A 19,292-nucleotide genomic window follows, 5' to 3' on the forward strand; every position below is an offset into this window, starting at 1 on the left:
AAGCATCTATCATCATCTTTTATTTCAAGAAAAGTAATACCTTTTCTTAAGTAATTGTCTCCCCTTGGGAATCCCCAAATGAGAGCACCTCTCATTTCTTTCTTGATATATGCAAATTTTGCTTCACAGGTATTTAGACCTTTCAACTCTCAACACAGAAGATTTTGTGCTGCTCATACCTTGACCAAGCAGGAAATCTTCAGGGAAATGTGAACTTGCTCATGTCCATAACAACTCTTTTAATAAAACAATGCATTACTGACCCAACATCTGACTCTACATAAGAATTCATCCTTTGGTACATTTCTATGTTACACAAAGGTTTTCAACTGGTAAACGTCTTTCTACTGTATGAATATTTTATGAAAAAATAATCGTGTATTCTCTGCATATAATCTTTCAGGCTCAAACTGCAGCAACAATGAAAGGTGACTATGGTTAAAATTTTGCCCTAAAATCATAATGTTAAATTGTCAGGGATATTTGAAAACAACAACAAAACCTTCCCTCTTTACCTATCTTTACCTATTTCATCTCACTCTCACATTATTTTAAAGAAAGAAAACTTCATTGCATATTCTAGCAAAGTGTATGATGGGGGAAGATTTAACAGAGCCAGAGAGAATGTGCACGGAGTGAGAAAGTGAATTGATGGATGGATGGTTAAATGAATATAAATGAACTGACACCTTTACAGGAAAATAACATTTCTTTTCTTTTTTTATTCTATAGATCAGTGAGTTTTGTATCTGTAATTCTTTCATATCAGCAAAGAGGAAATAAACTCTCATGTAAATCATTTTCCCCCCATCTGGAGCATATTAAAACCATGCCCCCCTCCCCTTTTTTTCTTTTTAGCAGACTCCTTTTTCCCTATTTGCTTATCAGTTCATCCACCATTACATTTTAAATGAAATTGCGAGACCCTTGTCCCTCCCCAAATTTCAGCCTGATGTAAGAAAGTGGGAAGCAGACTTTTCTTGCTTTAGAATAGTGACCTAGATTCAATTACAGATAGACCAGAAGAGAGAAGTGACACCTCACAATTTTCTTAGAAGTCTCAAAGAAAAAATTAGAAATCCCAAAACAATACTTAGTGGAAAAGAATCTGTTTATTTCCACATTCTACCGGCTTATTTTTTCTCCTTCTTAATTGCATTACTTTGGTCCATTTAATTGTTTCTGCTATAACATCACACTAGGCTTCCCAAGGGATATTTAGAATCATAAAAATCAAGGAAATTTCTGATTTTGTTTTTGAGAGTGGGTGTCTATAAACAGGGTGTGTGTAATTCTGCAAATCGAACCCAAACAAGATAAAAAATAATCGCATAGAAGGTATCTTTTCCCCCTTATGTTCTAAAAAAAAAAAAACCCAAACAAATTACAAAAGCACATTTCTTATAATTGCATTGCAGACAAAGCATTGAACAAGGAAGGGGTGGAAATCAGTGGCATATATGTTTTACTGGTTTTCCAATTACAGTGAAAAAAAATATGGTCAAAAGAAACTGAAAGAGGGGAGAGTCCTGTGATTGTGCTTATTGACTTTTATCACTAAATTAAGCATATAAATGACCTGAACGGGTGGCTTGGTATATTAAATTAAAAAAAAAAGAAGAACAATGATTCTCTCTTCCTTTTCCCTCCCTCTCTGATCTCAGCCTGAAAGGAGTCTCGGGGAGATAAGAAAGATGGGATTCGGTTGCGCTGCTCTGGTCGGTCCTGCTTCTCCCGGGAATGGGAAGCAGTTGCCTTCCTCGCAGGATTTCCGTTCGGGGTTTGCAAGAAGCGGTCTCAAGCCGGGGTTGTCCCAAGACCAAAGCCCTGGGGAACCTTTGAAATGCTCGAGCGCAAGAGAGGCGGCAGTGGGCGGGCGTGGACAACTCGACCCTCGCCTCGGGGTTGGAGCCGCCCAGCGTAGGAAGAGGGCAGAAGTGGGCTCGCGTCTACGCGGGTATCCGAAATGAAAAAGCTGCAAACTACGCAGAAGTCCGGGGTTGAGGTGCAGAAAACCGAGCAGAGCGCCGCGTGGGTCCTCGAACACCTCGTACGACTAGGTTTTCCTAGTGAAATTATTTCAGATTCTGGAAACAGGGCTCCACTGGGCGCTGGCCGCGGCACTAGGGACATGGGTGCGAGCCTGGCCCAGCAAAAAGGGTCCCCTGGGTCGCGCAGACGAGCGCAGCAGGCTCCAGGCCCCGAGGGAGCCGGCGGAGGATTGTTTCATTTCAAAGTGAAAATCTGCAGGCTTTGGGAAACGATATTCAAAAAAGTATATAATCTCCATATGCCGCTCAATGGAGGATCCTCATAATTTACAGCGGCAGATAAGGCTAGAGGGTGTAATAAAAAATCTGAAGCCCTCCCCTCCCCCTCGCCGCCTCCCCGGAATTGCACCTTGGGCAGCGGAGCAGAATCCGGAATGTGAACTTCTCCCGACATATGTTTCCCGCAGATAAGTAAACAATCTGGACGTGAAATGGAAATGGTAATTAATGCAGTAATGCTGTTACACCTCGAGTGTGCAAATCCCATTGACTCGCCGCGCCACGGGGGGTGCCGGGCTAACGCGGACTGGAGGCGTGCGCCTCGGCCGCCGGCTCCCTCCCTCTCCTCTCCCTCCTCCCTCGGTCCCCGGGCGGGGCGCCCGGAGAGCCCGCGGGGGCTTGGCCCGGCTGCAGGAAGTCGGGAGCAGCTAAGCGGCACTCGGGACTCCGGGATCTCCGCCCTCTGCCAGCTAGGAGGGTGCGCCGCTCCAGCTCTCCCGCCGCACCCGGCACGCGCCTCCCACCCACCTCCCCTCCTCACCGCCTATTAGCGCCCGCAGAGCCTCCGGGCTCCGAGGTGCGGCCGGACCCTGAAACACCCTGGAGAGGCAGGGAGCGGCGAATGGCGCAAAGGCCTGGAGGTGCAAGGAGGACCCGCACTCATGTGCGGTGGATCGTCCAGCACGCGTCCGTGGGGTCTCCTCCCAGTTCCAGGCCGAGTGGAACCCTGCAGGCCGGCAGAGTTTTCCGAAGTCCCTTCAGTGCCTGCCTCGAAGGCGGGGATCCCGAATGCATTGCTTCTCCCAGCCCAAGAGTAAAAAAGTTTGGAAACGGCCACCGGCTGCCAGAGTAGCGCAACTCCTCCACTTGGCAGCAAAGGGGAAGCTCGTGGACTTCTTTCGGTCTCTATCCGGCCTAGGCACCTGCTCCCTTTTCCAACTCGTACCAAATTCTTGGGGCCTTTGGGGGTCAGAGAGGATGCCTAGAGCAGAGATGTGAGCAAAGAGGGCGGAGAATCTAGGGAGGCTGCCCAAGAACGTCCTGGGCTTGGGGCTCTTCCCGCTTTCCGAGAGCACAAGTCACACCCGGGCCCCAGGGACAGGCGAGGAGTTCACGAGTGACGCTCAGCTGGACGCAGATCAGGGGGCTGGACGAGAAGGAAGTGTCGAAGCTCCCTCTTCTCTCCTTCAGTCCCCTCCCAGTGCCACGGCGGACACTACCAAGCTGCCGGCCCCAGGCGCGCACAGAGCCGAGATTCAGGCAAGGCGACCGCAAGTCTCGGGTTGCGGTCTGTGGTGTGGACGCCCCAGGATTTCTAGCGGCCCACACCCTCCCCCAACTTAATGTTGTTTCTTCATTACTTTGCGGCGCCCCTGCGCTAGCGTTTCTGGCTCCAGGATAAGTCTCATCCCATAGCGCCAAGAAAGAAATCAGCCCAAGCAGTGCACCTGGGTCTGCGAGGTCTCCGAGGCCAGGGCAGGGCCACAGCCTAGGAGCGCGCGCCCCTCGGCGGAGGCACGAAGCACCGGCCCCAGCGTCTCCTGAACCCAAATCTAATGGGCCCCTTCTGCCTGTCTTCCTCTTTTAACACTTAAACACAGGTACAGTGAGCTCAGTAAAGAGATGAGAGTTCTTAACAGCAATCTTGTGAGTTACCGGATATTCAAATTCAAATGACTTGAAATTCATTGTCCGCTTGAACAATGGTGGCAAGGCCTGAGCTGAGGAGGAGCCGGAAAAAAAAAACAACAACAAAAAGACAAAAAAAAACACGAGTCCTCCAGGGCAATCCTGGTGCCACCGCTCTCCAAGTTTCCCGGGCCTTGGCAGTCTGGGATCTCTCCAAAGAAGCTGCCCACGCTAGAGTGGGTTCTCTGGATGTTGTGATATAATGAAAGTCCTCTAGGCCCTACCCTGTTTGAAATATCATCCCGTTTTAGATGACTGGAGGGATTCCCGGAGGTTACCTAGATCGTATTTTAAAATGCAAATATTAAGGGGTCTCAGAACCCAGCCACTACCACCTCAGTACGTCTTACTCTTAAGTAGCCGATCTTTCCCATCAATGAAGTTAGCAGTTCTAAGGAAATTGATATTAAAAAAGAAACTGGAAGGGTATCAAAGGTGTTTGGAGTAGGATCCAAAACTGGGGAAGGTGTTTGGAGTAGGATCCAAAACAAGAAAAGCTGCAAAGGGTCTCCAGGAGAAGCCAGGGGCGGAGGGGATCCAACCATCCTGCATCTCCCAGAAGAATGTGGCCAGTGTGTCCTTGAACAAAACGGCTGCCAAGGTTTAAAAAAGAAAACCTAACAGCCAAACAACTCTGCCTCTGCCGGGCCAGCGCCGCCCGCTGACATCCCGAGCGACCGGTCTGTTGGCCAGGTTTCCGCGCTCCTAGCAAAAGCCCAGTTGAGGAAAGGCACGGGCAAGCGCAGCTTCTATTGGGTCAATTTTTGTTGTGGTTGTTCCCTGGAAGCAATCGCACCCGCAGGCAAGAGGCCCGGATCTGCCCTGCAGAACCTGCCCGAAGGAGGTCCGGGTGGTGGGCAGAAGTCCCGGGCTCTCGGGCCGTGGGACGCGCGCCAAGCTCACAGGGGTCGACGGAGTGGCCTCCTGCAGAGTCTCGGGCGCCCGGCGCGCAGAGGGAGCGCTCATTCTCCCGACCGAGCAGTCTGCCCGAAAGAACTCCTGGTGGCTCTTTGCGCGTCGCGCGCTCGGGAGAAGCGGCTCTCCTCGACTCCGGCGGGCGGGGCACTGCTCTCCCTACAGGTTTGCTTTAATGATTTTCTTGAAAGAAAGAGACAGTTGTGAGCAAACAGGTTTGACAGGGACTGCTCCCCCCACCCCCCCGCCGCCACCCCCAGGGGATTTCTTTTCGTCTGCGTCTGACTTCAAAGTCAGTAATCGGCCCGTCAACGGCTTGACGGGGAGGATTTGGGCGGTTTGTTGGGGCGAGTCCCGGCCGCGCACCTCGGTAGAGGCTCGGCAGCCCGCGGGGCGCGGGAGGCAGAGCTCAGGCAGGTCCCTGCTGGGACCAGACCCCAGGAGCGCAGACAGCTGCGTATATCCAACAGCCCGGAATAGAGAGGAGGTGTGATCGGCAGAAACGGCCGGAGCTAGGTCTGCGGCTTTAGGTCCCAGGACCTGCGCTGGGCCCCCTGCTCCCTGCTGGCTGGAAAGAAGCCTCGGCGACCCAGCAGCCGGCGCACCGGCGCCTCGGAGCCACGGCGCACCCAGTTTCCTGGAGCTCCCTTCCGAGTCCCCAGGGCCGGCTCAGTCGGGAACTCGGGTTTCAGTTTTCCAACTGCCGCCGCCTGAAGCCCTCCACACTCGGACCCACCTGGTGCCCCTTCCCAGCCTAACCCCGCCTGGAAGTCGGCTGGGCCGGCCGGCGGTGCGGTGCGCCGGGTTCCTCCTCGGCCTGGGGTTCTCTGTGGACCCGGGGTGTTGGTGCGCCGGGCTCTGCGGGGAGACACCCAGACCCCTGTAAGCTCCATCTTAGAAGATGTTAAGGGACACTGAGCTATGAGGGAGATCAGAGCGGTTGACAGGACTGTCAGTTGAGGTTATATCATAGCGAAACCGCGAAGCCTCCGCCCTGGGCCTCCAGGGCTTCCTAGGGGGCGGGAGGAGGGGCTTTCCCTAAGCGCCCGGAGCCCCCAGACCCGACGGCCACCAGAGGCAAGTCACTTCCTAATTGTCTCGATTTGTAAGAGGGTTTTGTGATGCTAAGTAAGCGTGGCGCAGCCCGCCCGGCCTCCCCCCGCTCCCCGCCCCCGCCCCGTCCCCCAGTCCGCCTTTGTTTACCTACGCCTGATCGCTCATTTATTTATCTATCTATTATTTATAGGCGTCCCTTCCTATTCAGCGCCCGTGTATGTTAATTGTGTTATACCATTTAATTCTAACATCGGTCTCAAAAGAGCTCTTAATGAGAAAAGCATATACAACACGGATCACTTTGCTATTCAGCTCAGCCAGATGGACAACTGCTAACTTTTTTTTTTTTTTTTTCAGTAATGAAAATCCCCCTTTGACAAAGGGGCTCAGATGAATAGGCTCCAAATAACACCTCAAACACTTCTAATTGTTTTGAGGACAATATGCTAATCCGTGGTTTTAGGCTTTGGTGTCTGTTGACAACGTTTCAGTGCACTTGCAGCCACCGACTCTTTGGAAACAACCGAGGCAGGGCACAAATCCCTCAACAGCAGCAGAAAGCAGCCCAGCCGCTAGGCTGCTCCCGGATTCGCCCCGCCCCGCTTCGACCCCGCACCTTATCAAAGCCAGTGAGAAAAGCAACCGACCTCAAAAATACTGGTGAGCTCGGCTGTGGGGATGAGACTGGGGGGAGACAAGGATTAGGGGGGCACCCTTCGATTTTGAGAACAAGTTCCAAAGAGTAGTTCTGGAGGAATCAGACGGTCCTTTCTCCCTGTGAAAACCAGAGTAATCTTCAAGCTAACATTCACCCACCAGGGATAAGAAAAAGGCCATTTCCCTTCCTTAATAAACACAAAGGGCTATGAGTTATTTAATTTTTATGATGTTTAAAAAAATTCCATGTGGGAGCTGTGTCACTATCGCCTGCCTTTTCCCTTTACATCTGCAGGGTCTTAGCAAAAAGTCTCCCACAGTCAAGAGTGGGAAACTACCACATGTTTTTCAATGTTTCTTAGACTTTTATAAAACACAGAAACCAGTATCAAACCCCCAACCCCCAGAAGACCTAGAAACAGCATTTTCAGACAACCTATTTAAAACAAACAAACAAATAACCAAAAAACCATTCCACTTCTCTTTCCCTGGCATTGAACTTAAACACCCACAGCAGGACATGGAGCTCTGTGGGCAACTGGTTCCCTATAGACTTGGTACTTTTCTCCATTCCTTTGGAGTTGGTTTAAAAGAAGAAAATGCACTCAAATTTCAGAAGTCTAGGTTGGCCTTTGTCTTAGTTCATTTGCTCCTTCAAGCGGTCTGACCACTTTGTGAAAAATGCAAGGAAGGAGTGAAGTCCCAGGAACAGATAACTTTGTCCAGCCTCTAAAGGCAAAAAGTGGATCCAGAGGGCATGATAGGGACAAACCCTAGACTCTGGGCCCCTAGGCACCCGACCCCAAGGGCCACCAAGCTCAGCCCACGCAGGCCAGCTGCCAGCGCCACTGCTGGAGTCGCTCTGTGTACACTCTGCCTCCTAGCCACCCAGCTCCCCAGACCTTGCCTCTCCACTTCAGATTTTATGCACATCAAAGATTACTTTTTTGCAATGACAGATTGTCTTTATTCAAAACATCTTTGTTCAACAAATGAACAGAGTAAGGAGGTGAAATCCTTCTAGGTACATTTCCAAGACATTGTCAAAACATTTATGACCATTGAAGATGTTTTTATTTTTTTTTAATTTTTGTTCACTTTCTACTTCCTGACTTTATAACCTGACATTCTGTCTAAAAGTAAACTTAGGTCTCTAGGAGCACTGCTTTATACAAAGTAAATAACCATGTGGGTCCTTTTGTTTTACCTTTTAAAGAAGCAAACACTGTCATAGCATGATTTTGAATAGAAATGTTTTCCTTTCTGTGGTTTTAAACTTTTAAGCCTTTCCCCCCACACATGAAGAGCAAATGGCACCTAGTTGTGTCTGATGGCAAAACACAAGAGACAGCTATTTCTTCAGGGTGCAAAAGAAAAAAAATATGCATATTCTAGATATAATACCAGGATCTGGGAGTTCTGGAGTCCAAAGCCCATCAGAGTAAAGAGAAGGGGACATAAATAAAGCAAAACTGCCTACTTTTTTTTTGTCCAAAGAGGGCACAGTCGGAGGTTCGTTTTGGGACTTTCGCGGTAGGGGCAGCTGTATAGCTGTCATAACCGTTCACAAGTTTCTGGCACCTGTCTGCGCCTTGGGTCCGGCGGGACGCCCCTACCATTCCCGTGCAAGAGAGAGAGGCAGAGTCTGGGGTAGGGTAGGGGGCATCTGCAGGCCCCGGCTAGGCGCAGAGAACAGGGTGCAGACCCCGCTTCCAGGCCGCCCTCCAGGTCTGGCAGGTCGGGATGGGGGTTACATGGCCGTGGCGTGGGCTGACGAATAGGGGTCTATGCCAGTCTTGGTCATGCCCGGGAAGAGGATGTAGGCGACGGGGGGCTGCAGGGTGGAGGCAGACCAGGCGGTACAGTTACAGGGCACCACGTAGCCCGGATTGGTGGGGGACGGGTGCGTGTGCGTGTGCTGGCTGGGGCAGCTGAGGCTGCCGAAAGCGCCGTTCTGGTAGCCCAGGGTGGACGCGTAGGGCAGCGCGCCGGTGGCCAAGGTGTGGGGCACTTCACCCATCTTCTGGATGGCGCTCGAGCTAAACTGCGCGGGGTCCAGCAGGGAGTAGGGCGCCGAGGCGGGCGGCAAGAAGGCCCGGGCTTTCTCGGGCGCGCTCAGGAGGCCGTCGGAGGCCCCCACGGGCAGGCCGGCCGCCTTGAGCGGGTCCGTGTCGCCCAGGTAGGGCAGGGGGAAGACATACCTGTCCTTCTTCAGCAGGTTCTTGGGCTTGCGCCGCGGCCGGTACTTGTAGTCAGGGTGCTCCTTCATGTGCTGGGCGCGTAGCCTCTTGGCCTCATCGATGTACGGCCGCTTCTCTGCCTCGGACAGAAGCTTCCACTCGGCGCCTAGGCGTTTGCTGATCTCTGAGTTGTGCATCTTGGGGTTTTCCTGGGCCATCTTGCGCCGCTGGCCTCGGGACCATACCATGAAGGCATTCATGGGTCGCTTGATGTGGTCTGAAGGTTTGGACATGGTCCCGGAGGCTAGGCGGGTTGGGGTGGGGAGTGCAGTGGCTCGGCAGACGAGCCTGGACGCGGTGGTCGGTCTGCCTGTCTGTCCGTCCTGAGCCGGGGGTCTGCGCTCCCCTCGCCTCCGCAACGCAGAGAGGAAGCCAGAGAGAAGCGCTAACCCCACAAAGTTCAGCTGATCATGCCAGTCTCGGCACCCAGGCAGGCCCCGGGGGACGAGCGGGGGCAGGAAGGACGGGGGAAGGAGAGGATGGCCGGCTGGGGGGCTGTCGGTGCCAGAGGCTGGGGCCCAAGTACGGGAGTCTCTGGGATTAAGTGGCCAGGTAATTTGCTGGAGAGGGCAAGAAGCTCCTCCTTCTCTCCCTCTCCACCTTCGCCTTCTTGGGTCCTCTTCTCTCCTGTGTCTACGGCCGTGGCTTCCCTCCCCCCCGCCCGTGGCTTTCCCGGAGCTGCCTCGCCTAGCGCAGCACCTGGCTGAGAATGCGGGGAGGCTGGTGAACGCGAGCCAAAAGCGGCGAAGTTCAAAGGCGAGGTGGGCCCGGACGGCACGCACTCTGACATAAGCGCGGGGCGGCGACTCCCCAACCTGGGCGCCAATCAGCAGCAGAGAAGGCGAGGGGGCGCACCTGCTAGCGCGCCCGCCTAGGAAAGAGGGAGCGTGACTGCTGGGGGCGGGGAGAGGTGTGAGCGAGAGACCCGGAGAGCCAGAGAACCCAGCGGCCGACTCAGGACGCCGGATTTGGATTCCACCTTGTTTCTGGCAGTGTCAACAAATAAAACTCTTCGTGCCCATTTCCTTTCCCAGTTGTGCAAAGGAGAAATAGGGCTTCGAATACAAAGACCCGGGGAGGGGACAGCAGAGGGAGCAAGCTGAGAGCGCGTGTTGATAAATAGGACAGCCTTGCCACGAAATGCAAGGACAGCACTCCCCCCGCCCCTGCCCCGTCAAAGATCCTTGGAAGCGAAAAAGAATATATCAAACTCAGGTTAAAAAGCGAAATAAACTTTTCGAGCAGTGCCCTGGGCGGTCCTTTGGCGGCGTTCTCACTGGACGCCGGCACGGCTCCGCCTCCACCCTGCCCCGGGATTCGGCACCCGGGCGAGCTCAGCCGTGTGTTCCATGCCGATGCCCTAAGGCCTTGCCTCCGGCGGCACAATTTTCAAACCTTGGTTGGTGAGCCTCGAAGAGCACCACCGCGATCCGCTCTTCACTTTCGTGGAGGGGGCGAGGGATAGGATTTCCATCACGATTCCTATTTATGTTATTATTGTTTAGTGTATTTAAACCTCCAACTTTCCCTCCACATCTGTCCAAACCTAGGGAAGTGCAATCTGAAGGTCGGCCAGCGCGGCGGGCGAGTGATTTTCCCCTCTGCCGTTTCAGCAGAGACCTTAGAGCGGAGTCTCAGGCTGTATCCACACCCAGGGTCGGTTTGTCCCGGGGCGCCTCTTCCCATCCAGGGAAAAGGGAGACTCGTTTCTTGCGTCAGATGAGCATTCCTCGGGTAAAGAGGACGAAATAACCCGCGGAGCCAAACTGCGCGCCTGTTTCCTTTGAATAATTGCCTGCCCGATTTGAAATGCCCTTGGGGGAAATATTTATTAAATGGAAACCATTGTCCCAGGCCCAGCAGGACCTGCGTGTGTTCCAGGCTTATTGGCTTTTGCACCAGCCTCTCTCGGGAGGACCGACCAGAAAGGCGCGTGGCTCCGCGGGCTTAGGCCGGTTGGGGGTGGGGGAGGTAAGCATAGAACGAGGCAGGAAGAGAGAGGTTCTTTCTTTAGAATTGTAGTTTGTCAAGTTTGAGGCGAAGTCTTTGCTTCTCCTTCTACGATTAGAAAGATGTGGGCCCTTTTCATCCTCGGCGCGCTCTTCGGAGAGATGGACGCTATGCCCATTTTACAGATTAGGAAACTGAGTTTGAGAAGGCTACGCGATTTGCCAAAAGTGACTCCAGTGGGAAGCGGTGATGGCCAATGTGCAGAATTTGAAACCTTGTTTTTTTTTTTTTTTCCACCCCACGTCTGAGGATTAGATAATGCTTAAGCCAAACGCGGGACCCTCGACTAGACTACTGTAGCCATCGAAACCTGCCATACGAATAAACTGCACTGGAGGACTGATTCTCAAGCCTGCTCTTGATTCACTTAGGCTCTGGCTTGAGACCTGGCTTCTCTTGTATACCTCGCGCCCGGAGCGCCACCTCCGCGTGGGCTCGCGAGCAGATGCACATTCTTCACACTTCTCTCAGCCCCAGCCCTGGCGTTCACCCTGCCCTCTACCCCTGTTTTCTCTTCAAGAGGTTTCATTTAGCTTGAGGTACCAGCAAGTAGAAGCCCTTTCCAGCCCAGTTCCCGGAGGGCTTCCAAGAGGGACAGACAACTCCAACTCAGATTGGATCAGCCTGCGGACTGACCGCTGTGCTGAGTCCGCCAGGGATCCGAAGTCCAGGGCCCAGGCCATTTGAGTCCCACTGGACGATCACGACGGCTTGGCAAAGGATAACAGAAACGTTCACATCTGCACAGAGGTACAGAGTCCAGCGATTCCCTCCAAATCTCACTCCGGAACCCTCAGGGGACACCAAAACCACACCTAGAGGTTTCTGTTAATGCACACCAACACCTTGAAAACTGTTTAAGGAGGGGATCTGGCACCGGGTCGTAGACCCTTTCTCTTTTTCCAGCCTCCAGGCCAACTCAGTCCTTTTGCTCCGAGGCAACTTGGGGCAGGTGCGCCCTCTCCTTCAGTCCTCATATCTCCACCTACTCCTCTTGTCCGCGTTGCTCTTTAAACATCTTGCGCTCAGAGCTCAGCTCGAAATCCGAAGTCTGCAGCGGATTATTACAAAGGGCGTGCACTGGCAGGCTGGCAATTGTGGGCAGGGCGCCACTGACCACCCAGAATTCGAAGCCCCAGGCTGTCTGGGTCACGCTGCACTGACTGGCAGGAGACAGCATCCTGCAACTCATCTTGGCCTTGAGACTTGAACTTCGCGCTGCTAGGGAACTCAGGATCGAGGAGCGCACGATCCCCACTCGGCATCTCGGCGTCTCCTAGGCGGACAACGCTGCCTCGTACAGTCCTTGCATAGTGCTGGCTGGCCACCGGTTTATTCAAGACTTCTTAGCTTTGGGCCTGGAGAAAGAGTTCCCCAGATCCCCCGGCCTGGCCTGATGCTGTCTCAGCCTATGCCTTTACCTTCTTGACTGCTTTGTAAACTCTCTGAGCTCTGCCTCCCTGCTAGGCTTAGATCCCGGGTTAGACGTCCTGGAGAAGTGGCCCCTGGGAGAACCAGCAATTTTGGTCACCACCAGAACAGGTCTTGGGACAGAGGTCACCTAAACGCGCCTCCTGCTTAATCCGCGTTCTGGAGTTCGTGCAGAAGGTCGAACGCCACTCCAGGGCTGAAGACTTCCCGGGGAGGTGCCTTTTCTGCTTGCTTCTTTGCCTAGAGAATCCGCGCGCACGTCCTCCGTGTGCACGTCCTCAGCTTCTTTGCGCAGCGCAGTTACTCAAGGCACGCCACGTGCCAGCCTAAGCCTGTTGTCTGGATCACAGAGCAACATGGATTCGCTCTGAGAACCGTTGACATTCACGTGAAGGGAAGGAGAGCCTTCAGCAGTCAAAACCCAATCCACATCCACTTCTTGCCCTGTCCCCTCTCTCCTGGCTCCCCAGCAAGGTTCAAAAAGAGCCTTCCTATCTTTGGCTCTGTGCCTTTCTAGGGAGCGTTCCACCTGGTTTTTTGCCTAACTCCTTTGCGTATCTCGGGTCTCCTACAAGGTTTCACCTCCTCTAGGGAGCCTTCTTTGATTCCCGACCTGGGCTAAAACCCCTTTTTACGTTCCCCCTCTTACACCTTCTCCACCTCATGGCCTCTTTCTCAGCCTCATATGGAACCCTGTCACAGCCCGTGCAGTCCATCAGACTTCGAGTTTCTCGAAGGTAGTGGCTTCGTGTTACTCATCTTTGAGTGTCCAGGGTGCACACACAGCCCAACGCAAAGAAGTCACTGGAGAATTTCTTTCTGTTCAGCCTTAAACTTTTCTAACAGGCATCTCCATGCCTTGGAGCTGAGGGGACAGGACTCCAAATGCAGTCTAGTAGACCTAGCATGAAAGTCACGACCCCCAAGCCTAGACCCACCTGCTTGGCCTCAGTGTTCTGCCCACCTGCTAGCCCCCAACCCCTCCTCTCCAGTAGACAGAAGTTTTCCCCTCCTAGGCCTCCCGGACTGAGCTACAGCCCAACGGGGAGAGGACGATGTGCAGACTCTGGCTTGGAGAAGATGGTACGGGGAGTGAAAGAGAAGAGGAGAACTTGTCACACGACTCTCGCCCGGCAGGTTTTCAAAGAGGCCAGCTTAGAAGCCCCGCGTCTGGACCGCCGAGGTGTTGCGGGACCCCCGGCCCTGCTGGCTCACTGCGGCCCCTCTGGGATTCCCAAAAGGGACCGAGGGAAGCTCCAGGTGCCGGTTTCGGGGAGCCTTTTCGTAGCCTGGGCTCCAGGTTGCTGCAGGGAGTGTGAGCGCAAGGCATGCTCGAGGTGTTCAGCTACCGGAAAGCTAATCTGCCCCACTCCCCAGAGTCGACTGCAGATGAAAAAAAATCAATCTTGAGAAATAATACACTTTTTGTTTAAATCATAAACTTTTACTTTTTCTTATTACAAATTTTACAAAATATTTGCCCCCCCACCCCGCTTTTACCTCCCTCCTTCCCCCCTTTTCTGTGTATTTTCAAATTCCGAGATATAAATCCCATCTCTCAGAGAGCGCCCTAAAATACCTTATTAAAACATTTCTTGGTTACTGCTCTAGAGTCTTCTCTCCAGAACCCACCCCAGCCCCCATGGGTCTTGAAATTTTGTAAAATTCTAAGCGTCCCTCAAGCCAAAATGGTAAGGAGGGCGTGGCTTCCACCAAGAATCGTTTTGAAACCAAACAAAACCGAGTCTCAGGACTGACGCTTGCAGAGCCTGCAACAGCCGGTTTGACCCCGAGCAGGCAGAGCATGCGTGGGTACGCGGAGGACACTTCTATCTCAAACTCCGAGTGTTCCCAGGTAAGGAGAATTTTTGATACTTCGAACTGCCGTAATTTGAGTACCTGGAGTCTGTTGGAAGCAGAAATCACTTGATTCACCGACTTGATGAAAGTTAATAGAGGATTGTATATCATCTGCACACACCTCCCAGAAAGAGCAAGGGTTGAGAGTAGGGGTAGGTTGGGAGTAGGGGTAGGTCTGTGAAATCTTATTCATGCATTAAAGAATGACGTACTATGTGTCAGGCACTATGCTACATTCTGGGATACAGCAGTGAACAAAACCTGCAAACGCCCTTCTCCCCTGGTGCTTACAGCCCAATGGGAGAACAGACATAAACCAAGAAACAAACCCCGGAGTGATTCTCTCGGTCACCAACTAGTTGTATCACTTCAGGCAAAGTACTTAACCTGTCTGTGTCCTGGTTTCCTCACCGCAATGATGCGGTGAAAACGATAATGGATTGTTATCAGGATTAATTGAGTTATTATGAGGAAAATCCTTAGAACAGTGGTTGGCATGTGAATATGCCCAATAAATCATCAGATTATATTATTTTATCATTAAATAAATATGGAGTTGATTTCTGATAGTGATAAGTGGCCAACAGTGAATCAGGGTGATGAGACACTGGCCAAGGGAAGAAGGGTGGTCTCCTTTACACTAGGTGCCCAGAGACCTGAAGGAAGGAACCAGAGGGAAAGGGGCAAGTAAAGTAGGAGAAGCAGGAAATACCACTGCCTGGGAGAGAGACTTAACTGAGGTTACCCAAAGGATTTAAGGAGCCAGTATGGCTGAAACCTGGCCACGATTCTGGGAAGAGTATAGGGAAAAGGCTGTATGAGGTTGGCAGAATCCAGACCCCCCAGGCCTTTGTAGATTCCACAAGGAGTTTGGGTTTTATTTTAAGTGTACTGATAAGTCATTGGAATGAGAGCCATCAGAATGATTCAAAACAATTCCAGCAACCACACACACAAATTATTCTTTATCTGACACTCTGCTTATGGAGGAATTGCACTGCCAATTATAGGCCTGAAATTTCATAAATGGACAGAACTTTCTTGGCCCTGGAGTCAGCTGCTTGACCAGCTCTTAAAGAATAATGCCACCTTGCTGATTACTTTGGACTCCTTTTCTCTCTCCTTTCCCCACTGGAAGCCAAAGAATAAACCAAGGGATGGTCATAGTCATTCATGATTCAGGAAACATGTCCACTGATGTTCTGTAAATATTATTGGCCTGACGGATTCCCTGACTTACTCTTCCACTTCCCACCAAGTAAAGTTCTTCTCTTTTCCTGTGGAGAGCCTTAGTACTCTGAGTTGACCCTTTCTGGAGACACTGAGTCCACATATAGGTATCTTGAATCTCCGAGCCTGAGAAATATAGGAGTGTATGAGCAAGTGAGGTTTCTTAGGATTTAAAAAAAAAAATCCCACTGACTATGAAGAACAGAAAAGACACATTTTATTTCTAAGAATAAAAGCCAAAAGAATGCCAGCATTGTTTGCTTCTCCTTTGGGTTTTATTGTGTTCAGGTGTTTCACATGCATTAGGGCTCCCCGAATCCCATTCTTTTAATGTAAAAATCCTTGGTCAGCTCTTATCATAAATAATGCTCTTTAAGGCTCTGTATTTGCCTAATGCAATCGGCCAAGTTATTGGAGCATACATTCTCTTGCCAATTTTATCACAAATTATACACTGCAGAGGATAAGACCAAACTCTGGCAACAAGCCCCAACTGAGGATCAGAATAACACTTCCTCTTTTTATGGTACCTGCCTCTGTTCCCAACATAAATAGCAGGGAATATTAGGGCACTTGGCAGTTGCAGAAGGGACTACATTAAGCACTTTTATTTTCATGTACCTTTTGTTTCTTTAAAGCATCATTTTTACATGTTCTGAAGACCAGCAACCCTTAATATTTTATTTAATAATAAAGTCATTGAAATACTTGTGGAGCAAGTTGATGGTTGTGTAGAAAGAGCTCTAAAAATGGAATTTAAGACCTAGAGCTTCTAATTACTATGAGAACTTGGGCAAATCACTTGACTTCTCTTGGCTTCAGTGTAACAAATTACTCCAAAAGTTAGTGGCTTAAAACAGCAAACTTTTATTATCTCATCGCCTTTCTGAGGGTAGAGAATTCAGGAGCAGCTTAGTTGGGTGGCTCTGACCCAAAGTCTTATATGAGAGTGTGATCAAGATGTTGTGAGGGCTGCAGTCATCTGAACGCTCAACTGAGTTGGATCTGCTTCCAGGCTCATTTGTGTGGCTGTTGGCAGGCCTCAGTTTCTCGTCACATGAGCCTCTCCCTAAAGACAGCTCACAGAATGGATGGTAGCTTGATTCCTTTGTGCAAATGATCTGAGAAGGACCAAGACAGAGACTTGGTCCACTGTGGGAGACAACTCTACTATGTGTGAATATCAAAAGAAGCAATCACAAGGGACTGTCCCAGAGGCTTCCTCTTGTTAGGTAGTTAAGAGTAGGAAAAAGGAGTCCAAAATGGCCGTGGCTTAAAGACAAAGAAAGGGGAAAGCCTGCAAAAGCATAACAAAAGAAAACCCGTTAAAAAAAAAAAAAAAGAAAAGAAAAGAAAACCCGTGGACCGGAGTGAAAACTTCAGGTGAAATAAACACACCCACTTCTTGGTTAGCCCAATTTGCATAGGGCAGGCTCAGCAGGGGAGGAGACAAATAAAAGGAGGAAGCCAAGGATGATTGAGGCCTCTCCTTTGGGATCAGCCCGCCCTTACACCTCTAGGGTGTACTTTTCTTTGCTTGCCGAATAAAACTGAGCTGTAACAGAGCTGTAACACTGGTCTTCCGTTTTAAATCTTTGCTGCAACAAGACAGGACCAAGGAAATTACACACTCCCCCGACACTCTCATGTGCTTTAACTGGACAACAGAGTGGGAAGAGCTTTGTAGGCAGTAACATACCATACCTCTAAGTTACTTTCACTGATGCTGTTTCTTCTGGACAGAATCACAGCTAGCTCTGGTCTTAACTGTGCCAAGAACCTCATTTTGTTTTAAATTCTACCACTTCACTCTGTCAGTGTATAGTTGGCTCTGCTGAAGCTGGCTCTTGCACTTTTAACAGTTTTTTAAAAAAAATATTTATTTATTGGGCCGCATTAGGTCTTAGTTGCAGCTCATGGGCTTCAGCAGTTGTATGAGTTTAGCTTCTCAATGGCATGTGGGATCTTAGTTCCTCAACCAGGGATTGAACCCTTGCATTGCATTGCAAGGCGAATTCTTAACCAGTGAACCACCAGGGAAGTTTTCCCCCCTTCTAGTTTTGTTAACATTGTCCTGACCCCCATCATTCTCCTTCCCAAACCGTGTCCTATTAACTTCTAACAGCTTCTGTGAGCTGAAACACTCATTAATTATCAAGGTGCCAATAAAGGACTTGAGGAGCTAGATTATATTTAAGCCCCAGTGTAAATTTATCATACAAATACGTGTGTGCTCAGGATTTGAAGGAAGGGTTGACTTAGTAGAGATCAGTAAGGGGAGTTCTGGGGCCTCCCAGAACTGGGTTTTGACTCTGGAGCCACAAACACTGAGTGGTGGCCATGAACACCACTTGGCTTTTCTGGAGCAGGATTTTAGAAGAGGACTGCTGGGGATCCAGGTCTGTGAGACTGTAATGGGGAAGCTGGAGGGAGTGTTGATGCTGATGGAGCTGCTTGCAACACCTCTGAAATGATACCACTTCACTCTGTCTGCTCTTTAACTAGTCATGATCCTGATGTCCATATTTAAATAAAATGTGAAAATATCTCTGAGTGAAAAACCAGTTCATGAGGAGTGTTGACTTAGAATATGCTGATCAATTTGGTCTTTTCCTTTTTTTATTATTTAAATTTTACTTTACTGAAATAGTATATTCATGTGGTTTCAAAAGTTAGGAAGTACAAAAGCCTGGTAAGTCTCCCATGAAACTCTTCCCAAAGTTCCCCAGAGAGCCTCTCTCCAGAGATAATCTTTCTCATTTCTTCCAGAATCACTTTGCTTCTCCATATTTCTAAACAAAATGTGCAAACCGTTAAGTGATTCCTTGATAGGTAAATTCCCCTCCTTCACTCTCCTAATATATTTATGTTTTCATCAGATTGAAGACATGGCAGGACAATGGCGGTCTTCAGCATGGGTCTCTTTAAGTCCCATGGCTCCAGGCTGGAATAATTCCTCTTCCCCCCCACCCAGCACCTCACCCCCATCTTACCTCTTGGCATTCTTTCTCCACTGCTTTCCAGAGGCGTGTGCCCTCATGCACCCCTGTGGCAATACTGCCCTCTGCAAGCATGTTGCTCTGCTCTTATTATAACTTTCCCTCAAAACCTATAAGGGAACACCTGTCTCCAGGACAGGGCTGGCTTCGTTTTTATTTATTTATTTGTCTGCACTGGATCTTCATTGCTGCGCACAGGCTTTTTCTAGTTACACTGAGCAAAGGTTACTTTCTAGGTTCAGTGCTCAGGCTTCTCTTGGTGGCTGCTCTTGTTGTGGAGCACAGGCTCTAGGCACACCGGCTCAGTAGTTGTGGCAGGGCGGGCTCTGGGATCGAACATGAGTCTCACACTGGCAGATGGACTCCTATCTATTGTACTACCAGAGAAGTCCCAGAATTGGCATCTTTGATTCTAGTGTGGGTTAGTGGCAGAAGGGAAAGTTCAGTTGACACAAAACCTCCTCCCATGTGGTGAAGGGCCAACAGGACCTGATGGAAGAGTTGGGCAGAGGAGGAGATCTGTTTTTCCTGGTGGTCATTATCTATAGGGATTTCAGTCAAACCTGTAAGCCAAGACATAGACCCAGAAAGTGTTTTGTGAGCAGCCAATAATTATTATATTAATTCTTTACTCATATCATGTTCCAGGTACTATGCAAAAACCCTTTACATACATTAGTTTATTCAATAGTCAATAAAACCAGGCAGAGAAATCTGACATTATCCCTATTTTGAAGAAGAGGAAACTGAGGTCCTTTAAAAAGTTAGACAGAACTTGCCCAAAGTCACAGAGCTGGTAAACAGCAGATCCAAGATTTGAACTCAGATGTTGTCTGATTCAAGAGCTCTCATCTTGATGTCCCAGCTCCCCTTGGGATGACCCACTATGAACTTGAGTTGAGCCTTAGCATGGTACAAGGCAGAGGAGGACTATG

General features: G+C 50.3%; 1 protein-coding gene across 1 annotated transcript; it reads right to left on the minus strand.

Moving 5' to 3' along the window:
• Positions 1-7,585: 7,585 nt before the first annotated feature.
• Positions 7,586-9,466, minus strand: SOX14 (SRY-box transcription factor 14). The gene has a single exon (XM_019968059.2). It carries the CDS (start codon positions 9,058-9,060, stop codon positions 8,338-8,340), a length of 723 nt encoding a protein of 240 aa, XP_019823618.1. The 5' UTR covers positions 9,061-9,466; the 3' UTR covers positions 7,586-8,337.
• Positions 9,467-19,292: the final 9,826 nt, after the last annotated feature.

This window comes from Bos indicus, chromosome 1, assembly GCF_029378745.1.
Source record: "Bos indicus isolate NIAB-ARS_2022 breed Sahiwal x Tharparkar chromosome 1, NIAB-ARS_B.indTharparkar_mat_pri_1.0, whole genome shotgun sequence".
In the NCBI taxonomy this organism is placed as follows: Eukaryota; Metazoa; Chordata; class Mammalia; order Artiodactyla; family Bovidae; genus Bos; species Bos indicus.